Raw genomic sequence first — 23,884 nt, forward strand, 5'->3', positions numbered from 1 at the left:
AACATATGCAAGTTCTGTAAGTCTCATTCTGAGGTGCTTTTCCGAAAACCATCGTTAGCCAACTAAGGTCACAAGTTTCGTCATTACAAACATAGTTTGTTGATTTCGTGTTTCCCTAATCTATAGTTTCAACCAACATTTACAAATTGTATCGCAAACTTGTGTGCTTGCAACTACACCCCTCGAGCTGTAGTTAGAGTCATAGTTCATGGCTGTGTTCTATTCTCAGTTATCCCCCTATGCCCTATTCATTTAGAACATTCCAACATCCAAACATTACATCTTCAAAGCTTGTAAAAACAAAAATATATAGGATACGTTAATGCTTTTAATTCATAGCAGGTTATTTATTAAGAAGTCTGTCTGTATATGACATGGGCCTGTTGGCTAGAACATTTTTGCAGTGGTTTGAATGTGCCAAATTGTAAAAGTAGACTTTAAAAAACAAATAAATAAACAATATCCCACTTAATAATAATAATAGTTATCAATATTATTGGGTGACACGGTGGCGCAGTTTGTAGCACATTCGCCTCACAGCAAGAAGGTCGCTGGTTCGAGAATCGGCTGGGTCAGTTGGCGTTTCTGTGTGGAGTTTGCATGTTTTCCCTGTGTTTGCGTGGGTTTCCTCCGGGTGCTCCGGTTTCCGCCACAAGCCCAAAGACATGTGGTATAGGTGAATTGGGTGAGCTAAATTGTCTGTAGTGTGTGTGTGTGAATGATTGTGTATGAATGTTTCCCAGTGATGGGTTGCAGCTGGAAGGGCATCCGCTGCATAAAACACGTGCTGGAAAAATTGGCAGATCATTCCGCTGTGGCGACCCCGGATTAATAAAGAGACTAAGCCGAAAAGAAAATGAATGAATGAATGACTGATTATTATTATTAAGTAGGATTTTTTAATTTCTTAATAAATAGCCTACTGTAAATTAGGCCTACAACCATTAACGGTTTATATGATTTATATATGACATTAGAACGAGTTTATGTTTTTATGAAAACTAATATTGGAATTCTTAAAGTGCGTGCGTGCGTGCGTGCGTGCGTGCGTGCGTGCGTGCGTGTGTGTGTGTGAAACGATATAATTTGCACAAATAATTATGGGAGTTTTCTCTAAAGAATAGTTACTCCTCCCCGTTTAGAACGTCACTGTGGACGTTTTACGTTATAACTGATGTGGTTCGATGGATCTGTGACAAAGAAATTACGGGATTTGGGAAACACTCCTCACCACATCATTCTTTTCCCAAACGATGCATCGTACTATGATAGTTCAGCCATGAGTTGTGTTGTTGTTTGGGAAACGCACCCCACTATGAGAGATTATGTAGGTTATAAATCTATTTTTTTACTCAAAATAAAAAATGTAATAATATATATATATATATATATATATATATATATATATATATATATATATATATATATAATAATATCGATATATTTTAAGCTTTGGTAAATAATCTAATCTTGCAATGTGACTATTGCAGGTACATGCATTGTGATATCGATGCTCAAACAATATATTGTTTAGCCATAATATAAGTAACGAACTTCTATGTATTACACGTTAGTGACTTTGATATGATGAACTGCTTACACAGCATCCCCAGATGAACATTAAAAACATCCAGTACTGTTCAAAAGTTTATAAGGAAGATTCTTTTAAATAAATGTGTTGTTTTATTCAGCACTGATACATTAATTTGATCAAAAGTGACAGAAAATACTTTTTTATATAAAAATTATATTATATAATAGTCAAAGTACAAGCTGTATTTTTTTACTCTCTATTAATTAAAAAACAATGAATAAAAAAAAAATCTATGAGCATTTACACAAAAAAATAACCTGGACTGTTTTTAACTTAAGAGATTTGAGCACCTGATGAAACCTGAAAGTTTAACAAAAAGTTACTTGATTTAAACAAATAAAACAGTTTTAAAAAATCATATAAACACTAAACATTTCAAACGTGTGTATGTGTATGCAAGCTTGCTTTGGCAAAGTGTGAGGTCGACTTTTTTTATGTTCACACAAATCCAGTGAAACATGCTGAAAAATCTACTTGTGAAAATGATTGTATGGATGTGAAATGAGCCCTTACCTGTGGGTTTCATGTAATATGCCTCAATGTCCGCCATATCTGTGTGCAGGGCGCAGTCCAGGTAGCTGAGAATGACTTTTCTGCTGTAGTAATAGCGTGCGCCCATTAGAATAAACGGTGCGCAGAAGGTCAGTGTGAAGGATTTGGTCATAACATAGCACATTACTATGGAGAAATGGAAGAAAAATAAACGACACCTGTCAGAAAAGAGAATCAAATGTTTGATTTTTGGCAGAGGAGAGACAAATACAGTAAATGTATACATATTACGAAAAATATGCAGAGATATACCAATGCAGGGAGATGCATTGCAAAGTATGGAAAACTGACTAAGAGTTTTTCCTGTAAAAAAAAAAAGTAATATGTAACGTTATACATTTATATGGCAAGGATGATTTTCTTAAATACTATTTGGAGCTTCATGTAATTAAAGGGATAGTTCACCCAAAAGTGAAAATTCTGTCATCATTTTCCTCACCCTTCGCTTGTAAAAAACCTTTTTGAACTTCTTTTTTCTATTAAACACAAAAGAAGATATTTTGAAAAATGTTGGAAACTGGTATCCATTGACTTCCATTAGTATTTTGGTAGTATGAAAGTCAAGGTTTACCAGATTCATTCCTCGAATTATCTTCAAATAACATCAAACAATTTAGGGCAAGTAAATGTTCATTTTTGGGTGAACTAAAGTCAGGGAAATGTGAGTGTGTATGTCGAGGTTGATGGCACCAGATGGCGCACATGAGCCCTGACTCGCTGCGCCACTGTGCATGTTTCACGTCATTCATTATCCACACACTCCACTGCAACACGATGCGCACTGTTTACAGTCAACACACACTTGCTTTCGTCTGTGACAATTTATGCACAAAGTCTATGGGTCATGTTCACAAAGTGTTTGCAACTTTAAAATTATGATGAATTTATCTAAGCCACAACAGCTGGATACATGCCTTAGGTTACTATGTGTACCCAGATGCAGCGCACACTAATGTAGTATGCAACGTCATGTACTTTTCATCTGTGGGACGTAAATAAATATAGCATAGATGTACAAAATGGTTGCTGTCTAGCCATATCATCATGATGCTCAGTTTAACCGCCTGTAGCTGAAAACCACTGGAAGTCATTATTAGAAAACATAAAAACGAAATAAAGCATTAAATTGAATGTGTCATTGTTAGTTAAAACAAAGTTTTAAAAGTAATAGTAAAAAAACTACTTGTTCAAAAAAAAAAGTCAAAGACCTGAACAGGCAACAAGCACAACTTCGTGCACTAAGATATGTGGAGAGCCCAGTGCGCCCGCGCGGGATTCATTCATTCATTGGGCGCGCGCACACATTCACCGGTAACGCATGCTGCATGCTTTGAACTGCTGCTGCTGTTGCCTTTGTGACTCCTTTACAGGCATTCACAGAGATTTATCAGCCAAAAGGATGTCATGATTACGTGCGTTGAAAGAAACCCCCGTTTTTAACATAACATCATGTATCAATCAAACTAGTCATTTTGTTCTCTTCATTCAATTTGACATCATTATTACATTTGAATGAACTAAAGAGCTCGGAGTTTTTCACATGTTGAATGAGAAAAGCGGTACGTTCATCGTCCGTCCGTATTTTCACCACATACCTGTGAGAAACGCATACATAAACTGGGTTGTAGTTTGCTGTTTTAGACCCCGAAATGCCGAATTGGGTATCCGCTCCATGATCCCCTCGTTGAAGATCCGCCGCACCTCCTCATGGTCCGAGCGTTCAAACTCGCGGATAAAAACCTGGTTCCGTTTCTCAATCTTACTCTCGAGCGCACTGGGGGACGGAGAAGAAGACGTCCACATCTGCGAGGAGGAAACTATAATTGAATCTTTTTTGGTCCCAGCTATGGCCTCGTGTTCGTCTGCAACAATTTTAGTCTCGCAAACCATTTTTGGAGACGCACAATGCATGCAACTGGCCTGAAATGAACTGAAATTGGGGAGAAAAAAAATAAAAGATGGATGATGGTCTTCTTTGTTATGGAAAGAAAAAGGACTGATGTACTACTGCAACCCTGAGCTTCCTCACGACCAAGACTTGCCGGTGCATCACAAGTGGTATTTATAATGCGCCAAAGCCGCATTCAGATTCTGGGGTGTGGGTGTTCTCCTCCTCTAGCTGATTGGATGCTGCGCAGTGCCACATGACGGCGGTGGGAGGTGAAAGTACAAAAGACACATCGTAACGTGTCTTTTTGGAAACAAAGTATTTTTGTCCGTAGTCCAGTACAGAAATCCCTCACATGTTTGTGTTTTGGGGGGGACGGTGCACTGACGGTGTTCCATATGATGCGCTCCGGAGCCCCATGAAATGAACCCCGCGTGTGATTGCAGCATCGGCAACGTCACGGCGATGCTGCGCAACAGCAGCAGTCTGCCTACATTACCGACACCCGAGCGGCACACTTTATTGTGTGTGTGCGTGAGTGTGTGTATATGCAGAGATTGATGGGTTCATCCGCTGGCATTTTACCAACGCGCGCTGGACAGCGTGTATTACGAGTGTGTATGTGAGAGCGTGTGTGACTGACACTTATTACTGCACTGCAATGTTAAGCTCCGGCCTACGTTCATCCATCACACCTCTTTTTTTTCTTGAGACCCCAGATCAGCTTATTATAGCCTACGCCATTTTTGCTTATTCATATCATGAACTGGCTATAAACTTGCGCGTAAAGAACAATAAACGATAACTAATAGCGGCTCAAAACTGTTTCCTGACTTTAAAAGCTGCGTGCGCACGAGAGAGAGAGGCAATTATTGGTGTAGAGAGTAGACGACCATTATGTGAGGTTTATTTATTTAATATTATTATTATTATTTGTTTGTTTATTTCTTTATTTTTTAAATTGCTATTGTTGTAAATAAGTATTTGCTTTAACACTCCAGAAACCCGGTATAAGCTATTCTCATTAAACTCATAAAACTTTCTCGGACTGCCTCTTAGCTACATGAAATGTCTATATATATATATATATATATATATATATATATATATATATATATATACAGTGCTCAACATATATGAGTACCCGCACAAATCTCTCATTTAAATTAATATTTTCTATAGGAAGCTTTACAATATTATATTTGTGCATTTACATTATAGTCAGTACTAAAGCCAAATCTGCAGCTTATTTAACAAAATAACTTAATATAATAAAATAAGTAGCCCAAATTAATGCCAGGGAAAACTATTAAATAACATTTTCAAAAATAGCAAAATTTAAGAGAAACAAAAAACACATACACGTTTTGTGAAAGTGTTGTAGTTTGTAAATAGTTTTGCAATATTTTGCATTGTATCATCTTTCCATTTCTAAAGATGTTCTATCACTTGAGTATTATTTTAAGATCTGTGTATTAAATCTTTTTTGTTCAATTGCACCAATAAATATTACCCATATTCACTGAGAAATGGATAAAAATATTCATTTTCAAAATGGGGTGTACTCATTTATGCTGATCACTGTATAACTTATGAATATTTAAAACATTAATATATTTATTTAACTGACGCTTTTATCCGCTATATAATATAGGGGTATATAAAAACATTTATATTACAATTTCTATTACTTGAATACATCATAACCTTACACATGTCCGGCTTGCGTCAGTGTCTAGTTGTAAATGTCTTAAAAGGCATTGACGTACTCAAGATGCCCCGAAGAAATCGTCTTGATTTGAATAAGGTCGCATTCCAGCCGTATTGTACAGAACTAGTTTAGACTAGATCGCCCCCACCCGTCCCTCCACCCCTCCCCCCTCCCTTAAGAAAAAAGCCGTCTTTATTTCTAAAATGTTCCAGCAGGTAAATCGTACATGAGCTCTAATACGAACGCGACGTCCCTCAGCAATGAAAGCACCGGCAGACGCGAGTATTACGGCTCTAGTGAAGAAGCGTCTTTTCTCAGCATCAGCATCATCTACGTGCACGCGGACTGACTGCTGGTGCCAACGGGCATGCGCGCACCACGCAGAAAACAGCTAGTATTGAGTTGCTCGAGTAAAGTGCAGTATCATTCTTGTCAGATCTGAGATGTTTTATGTGTTCTCAGTATTTGTTTGAGGATTGCGCTAAAGAAAGCTTTTGTTTAATAACAGCTCAGTCTGAACTTGAACTAAAATATCTTATGACAATATTTTGCTGCACTCTCAAACTAAACACACACTGTTATAGGCTTAAATTACAGGGTATTAATAATGTTAATAATGTTCAACTTTTAGAAACGGGACTCTCATCTGAACTAGAATTAAGAAACAAATTAAAATTAATCAAGGAAATTGGGGTTTGAGGAACCATTTGTAGAAAAAGTCTTACACATTTTAAATAAATAAAAAAAAATCAATAAATAATTTAATTTAAAAAAAGTTGTAAATAAAAGTTTGATACAAATAAAACATTTTATTAAGGTATATATACAAGCACATTGGTGCTTGTAAGAAAAACTTATATCAATGATTATTAATTTATTATAAATAAATAAAATAAGAATAAAATTAAGCAATATTAATATACAATTTTATTAAATCCTATAATAACATTATACTAAACTGAAATAACTATTTAAACAAATAAATACAAATTAGACTAAAATTAATTTTGATAAATCATCTAAATAAATAAATACAATGAGTTGGAAAAGGTGAAACAATGTAAGATCTAAAACAAAAAATAATAAACCATTTATTAAAAAAGCTGTTTTGCAGTTTAGATTATGTCTTTATTGAAAAAAAACAGGATAGATGCCTTTTACATTTTAGAATGGAGATCCGTCACACACAGATGTCAGCTTTATTGTCAATTCAACCACATGTACAGGACATACAGAGAATTGAAATTGCGTTACTCTCAGACCCTAGGTGCCTAACATATAATAATAAAACAAAAAGTAGAATTTTAAAAAGAAATGACAATAAATACAATTTCACATATAATATAATCTAAAATTATAAGTAAAAAATTGTAAACAACACAATGACCCTTAAGGGCACTTAAGGGCAAGGAGTGCAAACCAGAGTTGTGCAGATGCAAAACAGTATATAGTGCAAAAAATACAGTATAATGCAAAACAGAATATAGTGCAAAAAGCTTGTGAATATAATAAAGTGACAGGGTCTTTTGATATTTGATTTTAATATTTTAATGATATTTTTTAAGTTATTTTTGTGTTATCTTAAAAATCATTCTGAAGTTTGAAGATGTATTACAAATATAGGCAGTGTTGGGGTAACGCATTACAAGTAACACGAGTTATGTAACAATATACATTTTCTAAGTAACGAGTAAAGTAACACATTACTTTGTTTAAAAAATAAGTAATAATGTTTTGGTTACTTTATTGAAAATGTAACTAGTTTAATTAATTAGCTTTAAAAAAAACTGAATTAAAATTAAAATGAATCACGCAGTCAATAAGAGAATGTGCTCATGAGTTTGAACGCATCGAAGAAAAGGATATGGGGATTGTCTCAATAGACAGTGATTTTATTCAAGACAAATAGTACAAACGTAGCAAACACATTGCTTTAAACTTTCAATAATCTGTATGTACGGCACGTATAGCTCTGGGGACAGGAAGTTCTCAGATAACATTATCCTAAAATATCCTAAGAAATTGGTGTGTGTTTTTTTAAGGTAAATGAAGGTGTAGGTTAAACAGTGCATTGTTAATTGCAGAACTCCTCTGTTAAAAAAAAAATAGAAAGACAAAACAAGTTCTGAAAGCAGGCACTGGCCGGTATAAGTAATAACCTTTCAATCCAATACCCTTGGATAAAAAAATATCAAGGTAAAATAATTTATTTTTTAATGTCCCATTTAACACATTGTTACATTTTAGAAAACATTTATAATATTTTGGAACAGAAACATGTCAGACTACATAATTAAAATAAACCATTGACTTCTATCTTTATTAGCTTCAAAAACACAGATTTTCTTACAACACCTTAAAAAACCTTTACATATACCTTAAAAATGGTATAACTAAATATTTTGCAGTTTGAATACCTTGACTTTTCCAAACCGCGGTAAACCTTAAAACCGGTTATCATCCCATGCGTATCTGAAAGAGATCAAGCCTCAGCCAGGTAATAAAAAGTCATGCAAAATTAACTCAAAACTAACGTAACGCATTAATTACTAGAAAAACTAACTAATTAAAGCAACTAGTTACTTTATTGTTGAGTAACTCAATATTGTAATACAATACTTTCAAAAGTAACTTTCCCTAACACTGAATATAGGTATATGATTACATTTAACTGTTGATTGGAGAAAAGTTTTGTGCAGAAGGAGTCTCTGTTCTTGTCTCTCAGCTCAGTATGAACTTGAAAAAAAATCACAATATTTCCAATGCAGATCCCTTACAAATCCATTAATTAACCCTTTTTATTAATCTTATTTAATAATCTGAACTCAAATAATTAGTCATAACTTAACAAATCTACTACTGAGTGGAAAAAAGTGTATAAATTGCTCATTACTTTTGATTCAAAGTGTTTGTGGACACTTGTCTCTCCTTCCATTGTTCCTATTGTGTATCTTGACCCTTGACCTCAGCAGCCCAGAGGGAAGTGGTGACCCCGAATGTCAGACAGCACAAAATCTGCCTAGTGTGTGCTTCGTTTTCATGCCACCCTTAACCTTTCAGATCCTCAAAAAATCACGATCACTAGCATGTGTGGCAAGGTCTTGCTTTGTTCAGATCATTTTGTTATATTAGTTTCCATATGTAATAAATGTGTTCCGCTCTTGTTACAACCGTTGGCTGAGGGTGCCAATCTGAACACTGCGATTTTAGATCCCAGGAGACTCGATATTCTGAGATAACAAGCACTTCATAAGCTCATCTGAGATTCATTAGAGGACTGAGCTGAGGTCAGTTTAAGTTTAAGCTCAGCCTGTGTACTTTCCTTTAAAAATGATAACAATGCGATTTTGTTTATGTGTTTAAATTTGTTTTCGCTAATTATTCACCAATTAAATGATTGCAAATTCTTTAAAAAGTTGCAAATGTGTGTCTCAGAAACGATTAACAAGTTTAAATGGATGCAAATATTAAAGCGCTATCCGTACGCATGAGTGGATAATCCGTCGCTGCTTTGTTGCCAGTGATTGTTATAATGACTGATGGCCAGGGCCCCATCAATGGACGTGTGTGCGTGCACTGGTGCACGTGCGTTAGTTTGGGATCCACAATTGGCAAAGGTTTGTGGGTCGATTGCTCTGTGAGTAACAAAGTTTGGATTAAGCATCGCTCAGCTTAATTAGTTTTAGTCAAAATGAGTCATGATGAGTTAATGGGGAAGCTCTAGGGTTACAGTGCGACATTCCCACTTTAGAGTAAGAAATTAGGATTGTGTTTTGTATGCCGTGGGATGTTATCAAATAAGAAAGAGCACAAAGCAGATTTAGACTGGAGTTTTTACAACTTTGATCTTAAAAGATTATTTGTTGTAGCAGCCTTTTTAAAAATAATGTCTGTTGTCACCATCTTTTAGTCTAATAGTTAAAGTGTCGACACATGGCACTAATGGTGCGTTTCCACTGAGTGGTAAGGTACGGCTCGGTGTGCTTTTATACGCATTTTCACAGTCAAAAGGTACCAAAAAGCCAACCGTACCATACCACTTTTTTGGCTCGTTTCCACTTAGTGGTGAAGTATGAGTCACCTTTATCAGGCTTTGTCTCCACTGCCAAATGGTACCAATTGCACCCTTTTGGTAGGTGTGGTGTTCGACAGAAAGTTGCAGTTGACGTCATTCTAGCTTGAAGTTCCCAAATCGTATAAGAAGCATTTCTTACTAAACAAATGCTTGATATACATAAATACTTCTGTATAAATAAATGTTAATTACTAACCATTCTGCGAACAGGATTTGATTATAGCTGCGGATCAATGAGAATGCAAAATAGTCTACAGTAATGTCTGCGATTTTTTTTTTTTTTTTTTTTTTTTTTTTTTTTTTTTTTTTTTTTTTTTTATTTTTTTTTATATATATATATATATATATATATATATATATATATATATATATAAAAATAAAAATAAATAAAACATTTATGAACACATACAGAAACTTACAGTCTCTCAAATATTACCAATTACAAATAAAAAAAATATATATATACCCAAAACATACATTAAGGCCTTATTTGGGTTCATAACTGATAGAAATTAAGACATTTAACGTTTAGAAATTAAGTCATGTGTAATAATATTATGTGTAATAATATGAAATTACACAGAGGGAAAGTATTGAACAGATGAAGAAAGGGAGGTGTAAAAAGCCATGGAAAGCCCAGATAGCAGCTGAAATCTCTCAGTAGTTGTGTGTATACAAATATATGTATACATTTGAGTATATTTGCACACATAAAAATCTACAAAACAAAAATATTTACATATATGAAAAAAATACATATTTATAAAATAAAATACATATTTTTCTTTTGTGTACTTTTGTATTCACATATTTCCAAATTAAATTACACGATGTACACACATACAATGTGATTAATTGTTTGAAAGCACTATTCATTAGCATCATTTAATGTACTACAAAATAACACTATCATTATATTATAAATTTTATTATAAATCTGATATTATATCTCAAATCTGTCTGGCTAATGAACATTCTGTGGTGTGCAGTTGTTTTCTGGAAAAGTAGGGTTTTTTTTGTTTTTTTGGGGGGGGGGAAAGTTGTTTTCAGGAAAGTTGTCCCAGCCAGGTCTGCGTTAGTTCCGTAACACTGCACTGAATGATTTCAGTTAATTCACAACAGTCTTACATCAAAATGAAATAAAAGGCTTTTAATACGATGCATAAGACGGGAGTGATTCGAGGACAAACACAACAAAAATGTCTTTAAATAGAACACCTGATCAATGATTTTAGATGTGGCAACATAGAAGTTAAAATATTTGACTCTAATGAATTCCTAGAAAGTGCTTCATGTCAGCACCTCGGGTGATAACTCCTAGAATTATTCCTTCCTTCGTCAATTATCCCTTCCTCCATTCCCAGTCCACAACAGCCAAACATCTAAACAAACAAATCACAATTATGTAAAATGCTTTCTCTAATACCTGCATTAAAAACTGTATTAGAATGCTGTCTTTGGCTCAAGCTTCAATAATAGCAGCATTTTTTTAAAGTTGAGACGTCTCTCGCGCTCATAACTATGTTCATAACAGTATTTTTAATTGCAGAAGATTGCTATCAATTGCTCAAGCCTCCATTTCAAGCTTTAAAATGACATTTTAGCCACAAAGAATTTGGATGAGATGTGTAAGAATTTACACATAAAAGAAGGTTGAGGAAAAAAAAACATGTCAAATGTTTTGAAATATCAGCATCAGAACATTTTCACTTTAGGTGTGGAAAACATAAGGGAAATACGTTGCTCCAGTCCATTTAATTATTACAAAATGCACATCCACGGTGTAGCATACTCTTTGTTTGGCGTCACCACCTGCACATTGTCTTGTCATTTATTCTGCACTTAACAAAGGAATATTGTAATCAGTTAACTTGTTTGTTTAATAAAAAACACTAAATCTGTAATACTGTGAAATGTTTTTACAAATGGAATGATTAACATTTTCATTCAAAAATGTATTTTAAATCGCCATTCCTGTCATAAAAGGATGTTTCTGTGACGTTAAAGCACTTGTTAGTCCAGTAATTTGTATCACATGATTCTAATGTGCTGGTTTTGTGGTGCTCAAGAGACATTTCTTGTTATTAGCAAAAATAATAACATGATTTAATAAGCGGTTTGCATGAAGATGTTCTGATTTATATCTCTCTGCTCTGTTAGGTAATTTGTCAAGGTGTGTTTGATGCAGTATGTAGCTTAATGTATAGACATCTTAGTCTTGTTGTAACTGTCATTCGTCACTAAACTTTGACTGACAGTGAAAGAAAAGACTGATCAGCTGACCTTTCAAAGACTTCACAAAGATCGCTGACAGATCTTCCTGCTCTGTTCAAACAGAGTTTCTGTATACATCACCGCTTTTCAGTTATGCAGTGCCAGGTACAACATTTTTATCAGACCTCACCAAATTCAGTTTTATATTTTCTAAACACTTTCACTTTAACTAAAACATCGATCTTATTAGGTTTGTTCATTCGTGGGTGTCTAAAATGTTACATCTTGGTTTGCCAGATTTATGTCATCACAGTGTTTGACTTCATGTTTGAGTTGTTTTGCTTTTGTCTGTAAATTGGAATATTTATACAGTAAAAAATGGCAGTGAGTATAATGGTTAAAAACTGTAAAAATGCTACAGTTAAAATATCTAATCTTGTTAACAGTAACTTTACGATTTATTATTTATTTATTATTATTTATATTATTTATTTATTTATTTATTTATTTATTTATTTATTTATTATATTTTATATTTTATTATTTATATTATTTATTATTTATACTGTTTTCCAGTATTGACATTTTCACTGCATGACACTTAACTTTTTTTGTTTAGTTTTTTCTCATCAGAGGTGTACATTTGAGTTGTATGTTACATCTAATTTTGAAAAATGTTGTCTATTACATGTGTGTTTGGGGATTTGTGTATATGTATTGTGTTAAAATAATGGTGTGGTGTGTAAATGATACTCAACACCTTCTATTTATCAGTATGTTTCTCTGCTTTGGAGACGTTTTTGTTTTCGATGGCTTTTCATCATCACTTTTGTTGGTGTTTGTGTCTGTGTAACAAAGCTACAGTGTGTAGATGTTAATATAAATGAATGAAATGCTGTAGTTGACTGTAAATTGTATTTTATAGTTCTGTGTGTAAACAGGTATGTAGAATGAAGTAGTTCAGAAATCATGTGGCTCACCGTTTTTTAACAATTGCAACAAAGGATTTTGAATGCACGAAATACTAAAATCGCCTGTGATTTGTCACTTTTGATCGTGAACTTGACATTTGCGCTTTCTGTGAGAAAATGTCATTGTGTTAAATTGGTACTGCTGGCCTAATTGCATCTCCGATTGTCCCACTCAGTGCTGCTAACTGTTCTTTAAGGCTTTCTATTTTGCTTGTGATCTAAAAAGACATTTCTCTGAGTTGGTGTATTGGGTATTGCGCACAAAAATCCACCTGCTATACAGAATTGAATTTTCTTTCGTCTAATGCTGCCTGTATAGTTTAAAATAGTAAGAATTTGATTGTAAATGAGCCTGGCAAGCTAAAAGCATGTTTTTAAAGACCACAGTCACGTTTCATGCTGCTTTCTCATATCTGGTGTGGGGCCAGTGGGCTGGCCATGCTCTTTTTTACAGAATACCAAAGGTGTGTTAAAAACTGTTATGTCATTCTTAAAAACTGCAGTCCTGTCAATATTTTATGTCTCTTATTATTTCTTTTCTTGTTTTTTCTGATTTTAGAGTCGGACCAAACCAAATTTTCTTGGCATGTTTCATTCATCTCTTGCTCCTCTAAAGATAACTTATGCTGTTGTTCTTTTTTAAAACCTATAACTGAATGTTTTATAAACCCTAATGTGTTCAGTTTGACATGATTAGAAAGAACAGGAGCTGTTAATACATCTGACAGAACTTTATGAGTAGCTCATAAAGCAGAGTGTAAAAAAGTGTCAGAACAGGGGACGGAAATGGCTGGAAACCAGAATGTGCTAATGGGTTGACTGTGATGCCGTGGACTCTGATCTGTCAGCTACACATGCACAAACCGCCTTGACTGGTATTCACCCTCAACCGCATTGAGGTTCTGGCCACTCCACTCAACCAATGTGATCGTTTTTTTTTCTTTATATGGTTAGGTTATTAAAAACAGCAGAGACATAGGTGAAAATTTGACTCAGAGACTGTTTGAGCTGGATTTAGATGTAATCATTTACCAGATGCGTTTATCCAGAGAGTCTTCAAATGATAACAAAGAGAAGCGGATTATAGTAACCAACAAAAAGCAGCAAAAGAAATGGACAAATTAAAAACACTGAAAATGAAGTTCATTATAATGGCTGAGATTATGAGAGCACTAACAACAGCTAAAGCAGACAATTGTTAAGCAAAGTGATTGTGGCCAATGAATGTTCAATGCTTGTTTGATGCATTAAAATGGAGGGTTTGAAGGTTTTAAGCTGAGGTTCAGGACCCCCAAGTAGTTTAAAGGAAAGCTAAAGGATCTACACATTTTATATGTTGTTTAATTCTATAAAAGTCCATTAACATTTCTTTAAAATATTAAATGAAAGGTTGTGATTGTGATTTAGTTGGTTGGCTGGCTGGCTGGCTGGTTGGTTGGTTGGTGAATTGGTTGGTTTGGATGGTTGGTTGGTTGGTTTGGATGGTTGGTGGGTTGGTTTGTTTGGATGGTTGGTTAGTTCGGATGGTTGGTTGGTTCGTTTGGATGGTTGGTGGGTTGGTTGATGGGTTGGTTTGTTTGGATGGATGGATGGTTGGTTGGTTGGTTGGTTGGTTGGTTTGGATGGTTGGTTGGTTCGTTTGGATGGTTGGTTGGTTTGGATGGTTGGTGGATTGGTTTGTTTGGATGGTTAGTTATTTATATGGTTGGTTGGTTGGATAGATGGTTGGTTGGTTGGTTGGTTTGGATGGTTGGTTGGTTGGTTTGTTTGGATGGTTGGTTGGTTTGAATGGTTGGTTGGTGTGGATGGTTGGTGAGTTGGTTCTTTGGATGGTTGGTTGGTTGGTTTGTATGGTTAGTTGGTTAGTTGGGTTGGTTGATTGGTTTGGATGGCTGATTGGTTGGTTGGGTTGGTTGGTTGGTTGATTGGTTTGGATGGCTGATTGGTTGGTTGGTGGATTGGTTTTGTTATTAAAAATTAGGGTTCCACCAAATACTTATTCCACTGAATAATTTAGAAACTCTAAAGTTAAAACATTTTTATTGTGTTGTCTAAAAAAGAATAAAAACATGTCTGTAAACTCGTCACTTTTTATTTCATATAAAAAAGCTTGTCAGTAGTTTACAAAACAAAAAAACTTCAGTTTTACTCAAACGTAAACTTGAACTAAAATCCAGAGAAACTGAGATTTTAAATGGTCTTCCATAGCTGCAAATGTATTTGCATAATTAGATATTATGTTATATAAAATGTATACATTATTTTTTTGTTCTGCCTTCTAATTGAGTAAAAACAAAAATGGTAAGGTAAGTAATTTTATTGCATGCATAGTTTTAAGTGTAAAAGTAAAGCAGGTAGAAAAGCAGATTTAATGGGATTTTTCACCCCAAAATGAAACTTCTGTCATTATTTACTCACCCTTCACTATTTCAGTTCCTTTTTTCTGTTGAACATAAAAAAAGAAGTTGACTTCCATAATATTAATATTCCTACTATGGAAGTCAATGGGTTTTTCAAAATATCGTAACACTTTACTTGATGGAGTGTTCATAAGAGTGTCAGGACACCATTATCACAGCATGACACACGTTGTGAATATGAAATCAGTTTTATGCATGCTTATAACAATTGTCATTAAGAGTCATTCACTCAGTTGTCATCATTTTAAATACAAATATGATTTTTTTAGATGTCTTTGGCAGGACAACTAAACATTACCAGGACAACATAACTTGTCATAATAATGATTGTCATGAGGCCATTATAACTGTTGTGGAACAAAATGAATTTTTTATTAAAACTACACACTAAAAGTGTAAGTAGTAAATAATTATATAACAGCGCTGTTAATATGTAGGAACAATGTAATGACAAATTCCATTTGTCCCACTAGTTGAGGTCAGGAAAAATATTAATAACCCAATTATAAAACTCATGACACAATTATAATGGCGTCATGACAATCATGTTCATGACAGATTTATGACAAATTGACATCTCAAACAATGTCACATTTGCATTTAAAATAACATAAAATAGCTAAAGAAACTGTTTTAGATGGTGAAAGGAAAAAGAAACTCCAATGAATTTAAAACCACACGAGGGAAGATGCACTGTAAAAATATTCTTGCCTAAATTTTTTAGTCCGATCAAAATAATTTTTCTAGTCATCTCAACTTGCATCATTCAAACTGACTAAAAATATTACCGTATAACCTTCATTTGAAACCTGATAAACTTGTTAAAATAAGTTAAAGCAACAAAAATATTTGCTGTCTTGACGTTTTGTCATTACATTTTTACAGTGTAAATGACACTATCCCTTTAAGAACTAAGATTTTTATGATAATACTTTACAAATAAAATATTTTAGATTTTTATTCAATACAAGACTTAATGCATGGAAATAAACCTACTCTTCAGAAAGGGCCTCTCTCACAAATAAATGACATGACTAAATGACATGAAGTAGTTTTTGTTCTACATTAACACTGTGATCTAAACTAGCTTCTTCTTTTTTGAGTCTGTGAAATCCATTGTAAACAGTCTTGCTGTGTGTCTGTGTTTTTGTTTCAGGATTTCTGCTTCTAAAAATACCCCATCTGCATGTGGGTGTGTCCCAGGATGCCCACCATCCGCACACTGTGTCCATTTTCCTCTGGGACTCATGCCTACAGTGCCAGGGGCATCAAGCACCCAGACTCTGCAGTCAGCATCAGGACACGGGGTCAGAAAGGGGGAGACACTGCTAAAGAGAGAGCCCGAGAGGGAGGGCAGGAGGAGGAAAGCCAAACAGGAACAAACCGGATTCTCCGTCCTAGAGGAGACAGACACACAGACAGATCTGGAAGGGAGGCTGGAGGTTTGTTCTCCTTGGAAAAAAAAAAACTGACTGTTTTTCCAAATCAGCAGGAGATGTGAAGGTGTCAGCAGATGCATAATGCAACAGGGCGTCAACTCCAAGCAGGTCATCAATTTAGTCCCACACACACATTTACAGTACACTCCTTTTTTCACAATAATGCACAATCCGCTGTTTCCTCTGCAGACCCTCTGCTCTCAAACTCTTTACACCACAATGGCCTATGCGTATTTGGCACTCTCACTCTCTCTTGCCTAGAATAGGCAAAGTGAATATTTTATTATCAGAAATGGCCATCCTCGGTCCTATTCGTAGTTCAGCCTCCTAATGAGTAATTCATTTGAGGCTTCTGCAAAAATATGCATGCATAATTAATGCATTATCATCTTCAAGTATTTATGAGCCTCACGCTACATGGGTTAAATGCCCTCCAAGGCCAGTCGGACTGGTCTGAGAGTATTGATTGGTCTCAGTATTACCATATATAAATATGTATCTCAATTTGTTCCTTTAGTACTCTTACTAAAGTAATCTTTAATATCCAGCAGTTGATTATTATTGTTTATGTGCAGGATATTATGAAGTTTATCTATAACTGATCCAAGACCAGGCTTGACCTTCTTACTTTGATCTCATTTATCAAAATAAAAGCCACGACATATATGTTCATGTAATCAGAGGGGAATGTCCAGGATTTTAGTCAATTACTTTTTATTTTCCTTATTTTTATCCTCCCAGAAGTTGAATTAATTGTTTTTCAGATTTTTATTATTTGAATCGTGTGCTTGCTTTATCTTTGATCCTATTTGTTTTTTGTGGATCAGTTTTGTTTGCAGTTTTCTGCTTCTTAACTGTTGCTTAAAAACATCCCTATTTATGCTTTTAAGTTTTATTTGAACTAAACTAAATCAGTTTTAGTTTTCTAATATCAGCTGACGCAAATGAAAAGTGCAAGTTTCTTTTCCTAATATTTCACCAATGTCAATAGTTTGAATAGCTTTACACTGCAGTCTTGCACTATAACCAAGGGGTGCCATGCTGTTCTTTGAGTTTCTGTGTTTACGGATTTGATGTGTATTTTTTTCTTTAAAGTTGCCTGCTCTGCAGAGCTGTTTTCACACCCCAATGGGAAGTGCTGCATTGCTGCGACAGTTATAATGAGTCTTTATATTCCTGCGCCCCCGTCTGGTCATCTAACGCATTACAAGTAAAAGCGCGTGAACGAAACTGCAAACTGCTGGAACATTTTAACAGCTGTTGAGGGAGATTTAAAAAAAAAAAAAAGTTTACTGCAGCTGCTGATTTCAGCCCAACTGAAGAGAGATTACATAATCAAAGATTTTACGAGGTTTGGAAATCTCTTCTTAGGGGTTGAGATGATCAGCTGTGTCCTTTTTCAAGATACTATAGTTTTATTAATAGTGTGAATTCTTTTTTTTTTCTCTCAATTTTTATATTATTTAAAGCTATTATTGACTTGTTTTTGTAAATATGCACAATATATTTTGTTATTTAGCACATCAAATTAATGTAACCTAGAAATATTTTCTTGCCATCTTGCTTTAGATATTTCGAAACCTAGCTAGCTAGATAAATAGACAGATAATTGCTAATTAGAATACAAATTCGAAATAAAAACCATTAGCCCTTATTTATTAGCTTCTGTGAAATAAAAAAAGTAATATTTTCCAAGAAATATTTAACAGAGAGTGGTTATTTTTTACATAATAGTTTTAATAACTAATTTCTAATCTGTGCCATGATGACAGTAAATAATATTTTATACTAATTTATTTGCAGGATATTTGTATTCAGCTTAAAATGCAATTTAAAGGCTTAACTAGGATAATTAGGTTGTTATTGTATCTATACAGTATATCAAGTAACGAAGAATTCTACAGCTTTATTTCTAACACTTTTAATACGTAAAAAAAAAAGGCACAACTTTTATGTTGTGGATCAAATAGATTTAGATGAACATCGAAAAAAATTGATAGAAATTGGCTATTTCCCATTTTCAACACATTCTAAATTGGAAAAAGGCACAAAATTAAATGAAATAAACTTATAAACAAGTAAAATAGCAATTAAAATAAACAAATAAATACTTTATGAGAATTCAAAAATCTAAACAGGTCAACTAACCCAAAAGACAACTAGAAGATCAAAAGAGCATCTATAAAACAAATAGCTTACAACGTGAATATGACGTCACATATGTTTTAATGCACTTTTCTACACACAAAAAGACATTGTTACAGCTGTGAACTCACATCTTAGTACCAAAGTAATCTCTATGAAACCTTCCTTCATATTCCCTTCTCATAAACCCTCATATAAAACTCTAAACTATCACTTTACATGCAGACTCTCTTCTAGTCGTAGATCTTACAGCAAACAACGCCATTGATATATTTAATAGATCTAAATATCTGCTTAACTATTGTGACTATTAATCATATATCCTAAGAACACAAATATAAAAAGCCGTTAGTATTTAAAAAAGAAAAACATCTAGTATACTGTGCAAATAATGATAATAAATAATGTGTTTGCAGAATCTTTTGCAGTGCGTTGTGCCTGGAGAGGTGTTTATATTCACCTGTGTTTATATTCACTTATATGGAAGATACAGTGTATTTGCTGCTGCCCTAACGTGAATGTGCCTCTCAGCATCGACATTTCAACAGTGGAATGTTGTGTGTTGACTTTTGTCAGGAATGTGTGTTTATGCACATATTATGATGAAAGATAAAACATGTTTCTTGTCACACATGACAGGAAGCGTGTTTGAGAGCAATGGAGTGTGTTTGACTAAGAGCAGGTAGTATCCTTTAGGTTCATAAAGGTTTCTGTATCTGAGGGCAGTGTTTACGCTGGCGTTTTAGCGCAGGCTGCTGGCAGGCATACAGTCACACAACGCCCTCTTCTCGGCCCTCAGCACCAAATTCTCTGTCTGAAAAACACAACATATGATAAACAGGTTGGAGGTAATGCATTACAAGTAACCCATGTAATAATATTACTTTTCGAAGTAACAAGTAATGCATTACTTTAAAAATTTGAGTAATGATATCTGAGTTACTTTTTACTTAATTAATTAGCTTTTTAAAAAATAAATTGCTGAATTAATCACGCACTTAATGAGAGAATTTGCTCTCATTCTGAACAGACAAACATGAAGATGGCTGGCCAGAGCCATAGATTTCTGCAGTAGAAGTGTTATCATTATTTTGAACTCATCTAAGATAAGGAAAGGATTTTCTCAGTGGATAGTGATTTTACTTAAAGGGCATCTATGATGAAAATCATCTTTTGTAAACTGTGTAGGTATAGTGTGTCCACAGTCATACTGGAGTGATAGAAACTATTAACTATATTAAAATAGTATCCAAATCCCTCCCATTTTGCAGCCCACTGCAACATGATGTAGGAGTGCGGTTTTCCCCGCCCAACGAATTGATTGACAGCCGCGTACTAACATGTCTCCATAGTAACGCTTATAAACGTATCCACAAGACAGCACTTGCACAAAGCAACTTGGATTAAAAGATCTGTTCAGCTCTCATCTGCATCTTAAGGATACATTTTACAAGTTTAAAACATCTGTTTGTATAAAGTAAGATTGTTATGTAATTCATCACCACAGCCAGCCACATGTCAGTACAATTATAAAAGAAGATGCTTCAATCCTGGTTTGTGGACTTAAATCAGGTTTATTTTGTACATTAACATAACGGATATCTATACAGCGGTGTATATTAATGGGTATCCTGTCACATTTGCCTACAAAAACAGTGTAAAGTTAAACACGCGTGCTGTTTGTGTATGCATGAACTTTGTAACAACATTGTGTGTGACTAATCATTGCAGAAATGCTTGAATTAACTCCACAACAAATACATCACATAACAATTGGAAAAGTCCTTACTGTAGTATTTCTCATAAATGGTAGATCAGTGTCCTTCTTATGCTGTTTATCTAAGTGAGATGCAGCAGGAAATGGAGACCTGCATCAGAGCAATAGAGAGTGATCTCTGTGGCTCTGACACGCATGTGGGAATGGTGGGCGGAGAGAACCAGCTTATTTGCATTAAAGGCACAGGCTACAGAAACAGCTACAGTGTGCTCAGAGCTGAACAGTCTCATATTCAGTAAGGTATAATAAATAATATGACGAGAATTTTGAGCTGAAACTTTACAGACACATTATGAAGACACAAAAGGCTTATCTTAAATCTTGAAAAGGGTGTAAAATAGGTGCCCTTTAACTATTAAGACAAAATGTACCACATCAGGCTCTATTTTAACGATCTAGGCGCAAAGTCTAAAGCTCATGGCGCAAAAGCATTAAGGGCGTGTCCGAATCAGAATTTAAAAAAAAAACTTATTTTATTCCAGCCAAAATAAAACAAGTAAGACTTTCTCCAGATGAGAAAAATATTATTAGACATACTGTGAAAATGTCCTTGCTCTGTTAAATATCATTTGGGAAATATTTAAAAAAAATAATAATAAATAAAGGGGGCTAATAATTCTGACTTCAGCTGTATAAAACTTATTATTTACTGTAGGATTAGTAATAACAGCACTTATTCTTCAAAAATCTAAGAAGAAAATGTGCTAGAGCGCAGTATGTGGTATCAATGATTCATGTTACGTTTTTACAGACGTTCTACCTGTATTTTGAAGTTTTCACAACATTTGGCTGAGTTTTATGGTTAATAGAACATTCTGTGGATGGTTCAGTGGTTAGCAATGTCGCCTCACAGCAAGAAGGTCACTGGTTTGAGTCCCTGTGCTTGGTTGTGCTTGGAAGGGCATTCACCGCATAAAACAAATGCCAGAGTAATTGTTAGTTCATTCCACTGTGGCGACTCCTGATAAATCAGGGACTAAGCCAAAGAAAAATGAGTGAGTGAGAAAATTGAGTGATAAATCAGGAACTAAACCGAACGAAAGTGAGTGAGAAAGTTCAGTGAAATAAATAGATAACTTCCTAGCAAAACATAACAGAACATACTCTTTAATGGGCATCAAAGATGCAAGACGAGACTACTTTACATTTTTATTTGTGCATTAATTTATTTTTTGTCTTTCTTTGCTCTTACCCGCGAGTCTAAGTTGAAGGCTGTTTTCTTCAGGTCTTGCAAGGCTCTCTGCATGAACTCGAAGGCATGACAGTCAACGCATGGCCGGCCTGGTAAAACACATTTGTGCAGCAGATGATGATTTCATATTGACTTCTGGCATATCATCATCAACTAAAACTAAAACTTTACAATTGCATGCATTTTTGTTCCTTGAAAGAGCAGCTGAAATAAAATGAGATGAGAAACTGTAACGCTACACACTAAGGTTAATGCATTAGTTAACATGAAGTAACATGAGCAATATGTTTTTACAGCATTTATTAAACTTGTTAATGTAAATTAAAAATATAGCTGTGCATTGCTTGATTAATTAGTTGTAAATTAATGTTAGTAATGTATAAATGTTGATAATTAACTATTGAGAAGTGCTTCAGACATATTGTTCATTGTTAGCTCATTTTAACTAGTGTAGCTAACAAATGTAACCTTATTGTGCTATCATCTAAATATAAGATGAACTATTAAATAAAAACTTAACTAAAATGTTTAGGCATTACATATATTTAATCAAAATAAAAACTGAATCAAAAACTGAACTGAAAAGGTGAACCTCAATTTGAACATTTTGTAAAATATTTTTTAGATTTGAAATGCAAAATTTACAACTAAACGTGAAAACTCAAATACAGCGAAAACAAGCGAGACCACATAAAAGTTGTTATTGTTTCTCTGAATTTGCCATTAATAGTCATTATATATATATATATATATATATATATATATATATATATATATATATATATATAATTTTTTTTTTTTTACTTTCATAAAATCCTGTTTTTTGTTCTATTTTATGTTTTATTTTATGGCATACAAAGATTAAAATAGAAATGTTATCATTTACACAATTTATTTGCAGAAAATGACAACCGGTCAATATGAAATAATCCATGTTTTCAGATATACAGTTGAAGTCAGAATTATTAGCCCCTCTTTGATTTTTTTTTCTTTTCTTTTTTTTAAATATTTACTAATTATTTATATAAACGGGGTGCTAATAATTATAACTTCAAGAGAGACTTTATAAAGTAAAAAACATGCACCTATTTTAACGTCAAATACAGAGAAACCATAACAACGTATAAGTAGTCTAATATTTCCCCCCAAATCTGTTTTTATTCTAAAACTACAACAGTACAAAACATGTACAACAAGGCTGCATTGCCTCCTCATCACCAAGGCTGAGCAAGAGCCCGGGAAACACCGTAGTACAGGGCATACGATGCGATGATGACACATGAAATGATGCATGCCTGTTGCCCACTCGTCTAAAAGCAGACTGAGGCTTACTCTCGGCCGGGATGACCGAGCCTGAGTCCTCGGCTTGGCAACACACGAGCAGCATCAGCATCAGCGCCGCCGCCGCCAGAGCTCCGCTTGGCCTCATACTGTCGCCGCACACACGCAATATACCTGCCACAGCAAAAACACACACATAGCAAAAATGAGCTTACATGTAATCATTCAGACGACGTTTTTTTTAAGGAAAGCGAATAACAACTGAGAAAACGCTTTGAAAATGACAGTCTGACACAAACGTAAATAAAGAGCCTGTAGATTTTTGTCTTTGTCTTGATAAAGGTAACAAATATGATCCATTTCAAATACGACCAAATAGCTCTGATGTAAGGTGCATTATTAATGCTAATTAAAGTGGAACAACATGCTAATTTGCATTACCTGTAGTTTTCTGATGAAGACACTGGCACCGTTAGTCAAACCACCGCCCTCCTTCACAGGACGCAGTTTCGTTGCGGAGCGTCAATCGCGTTTTTATGATTATGTCCTTCGCGGAGCGCCGTAGGATGGAGTTCCAAATGTTTTTGAAGCCCAGTTTACGTTTCTCTCTCTCATTGGCTACAGG

General features: G+C 34.4%; 2 protein-coding genes across 2 annotated transcripts in view; both read right to left on the reverse strand.

The window, feature by feature from the left end:
• nat8l (N-acetyltransferase 8-like) overlaps positions 1-4,229 on the reverse strand; it is a 16,032-nt gene extending 11,803 nt beyond the window's left edge. The window contains exons 1-2 of the mRNA XM_056461312.1: positions 3,742-4,229; positions 2,108-2,272 (exon numbers count right to left, since the gene is read on the reverse strand). Coding sequence (XP_056317287.1) covers positions 2,108-2,272; positions 3,742-4,057 — 481 coding nt within the window. The 5' untranslated portion in view covers positions 4,058-4,229. The remainder of the gene's footprint in view (positions 1-2,107; positions 2,273-3,741) is intronic.
• Positions 4,230-19,071: 14,842 nt separating this feature from the next.
• c7h4orf48 (chromosome 7 C4orf48 homolog) lies at positions 19,072-23,807 on the reverse strand. Its single transcript, XM_056462804.1, has 4 exons — positions 23,701-23,807; positions 23,311-23,433; positions 21,979-22,067; positions 19,072-19,823 (listed from the first exon to the last, which is right to left on the reverse strand). Exons 2-4 carry the CDS (start codon positions 23,405-23,407, stop codon positions 19,752-19,754), a joined length of 258 nt encoding a protein of 85 aa, XP_056318779.1. The 5' UTR covers positions 23,408-23,433; positions 23,701-23,807; the 3' UTR covers positions 19,072-19,751.
• Positions 23,808-23,884: the final 77 nt, after the last annotated feature.

This window comes from Danio aesculapii, chromosome 7, assembly GCF_903798145.1.
Source record: "Danio aesculapii chromosome 7, fDanAes4.1, whole genome shotgun sequence".
Lineage (NCBI taxonomy): Eukaryota > Metazoa > Chordata > Actinopteri > Cypriniformes > Danionidae > Danio > Danio aesculapii.

Excerpts from the sequence above, each read along its gene's own strand:
- c7h4orf48 (XM_056462804.1), bottom strand. The coding sequence starts at position 23,407 with ATGAGGCCAAGCGGAGCTCTGGCGGCGGCGGCGCTGATGCTGATGCTG. Across the intron at positions 22,068-23,310 it reads CTCGGTCATCCCGGCCGAGA|GCCGGCCATGCGTTGACTGT; the intron begins GTAAGCCTCAGT and ends GTGTTTTACCAG. Across the intron at positions 19,824-21,978 it reads CCTTCAACTTAGACTCGCGG|ACAGAGAATTTGGTGCTGAG; the intron begins GTAAGAGCAAAG and ends TGTGTTTTTCAG.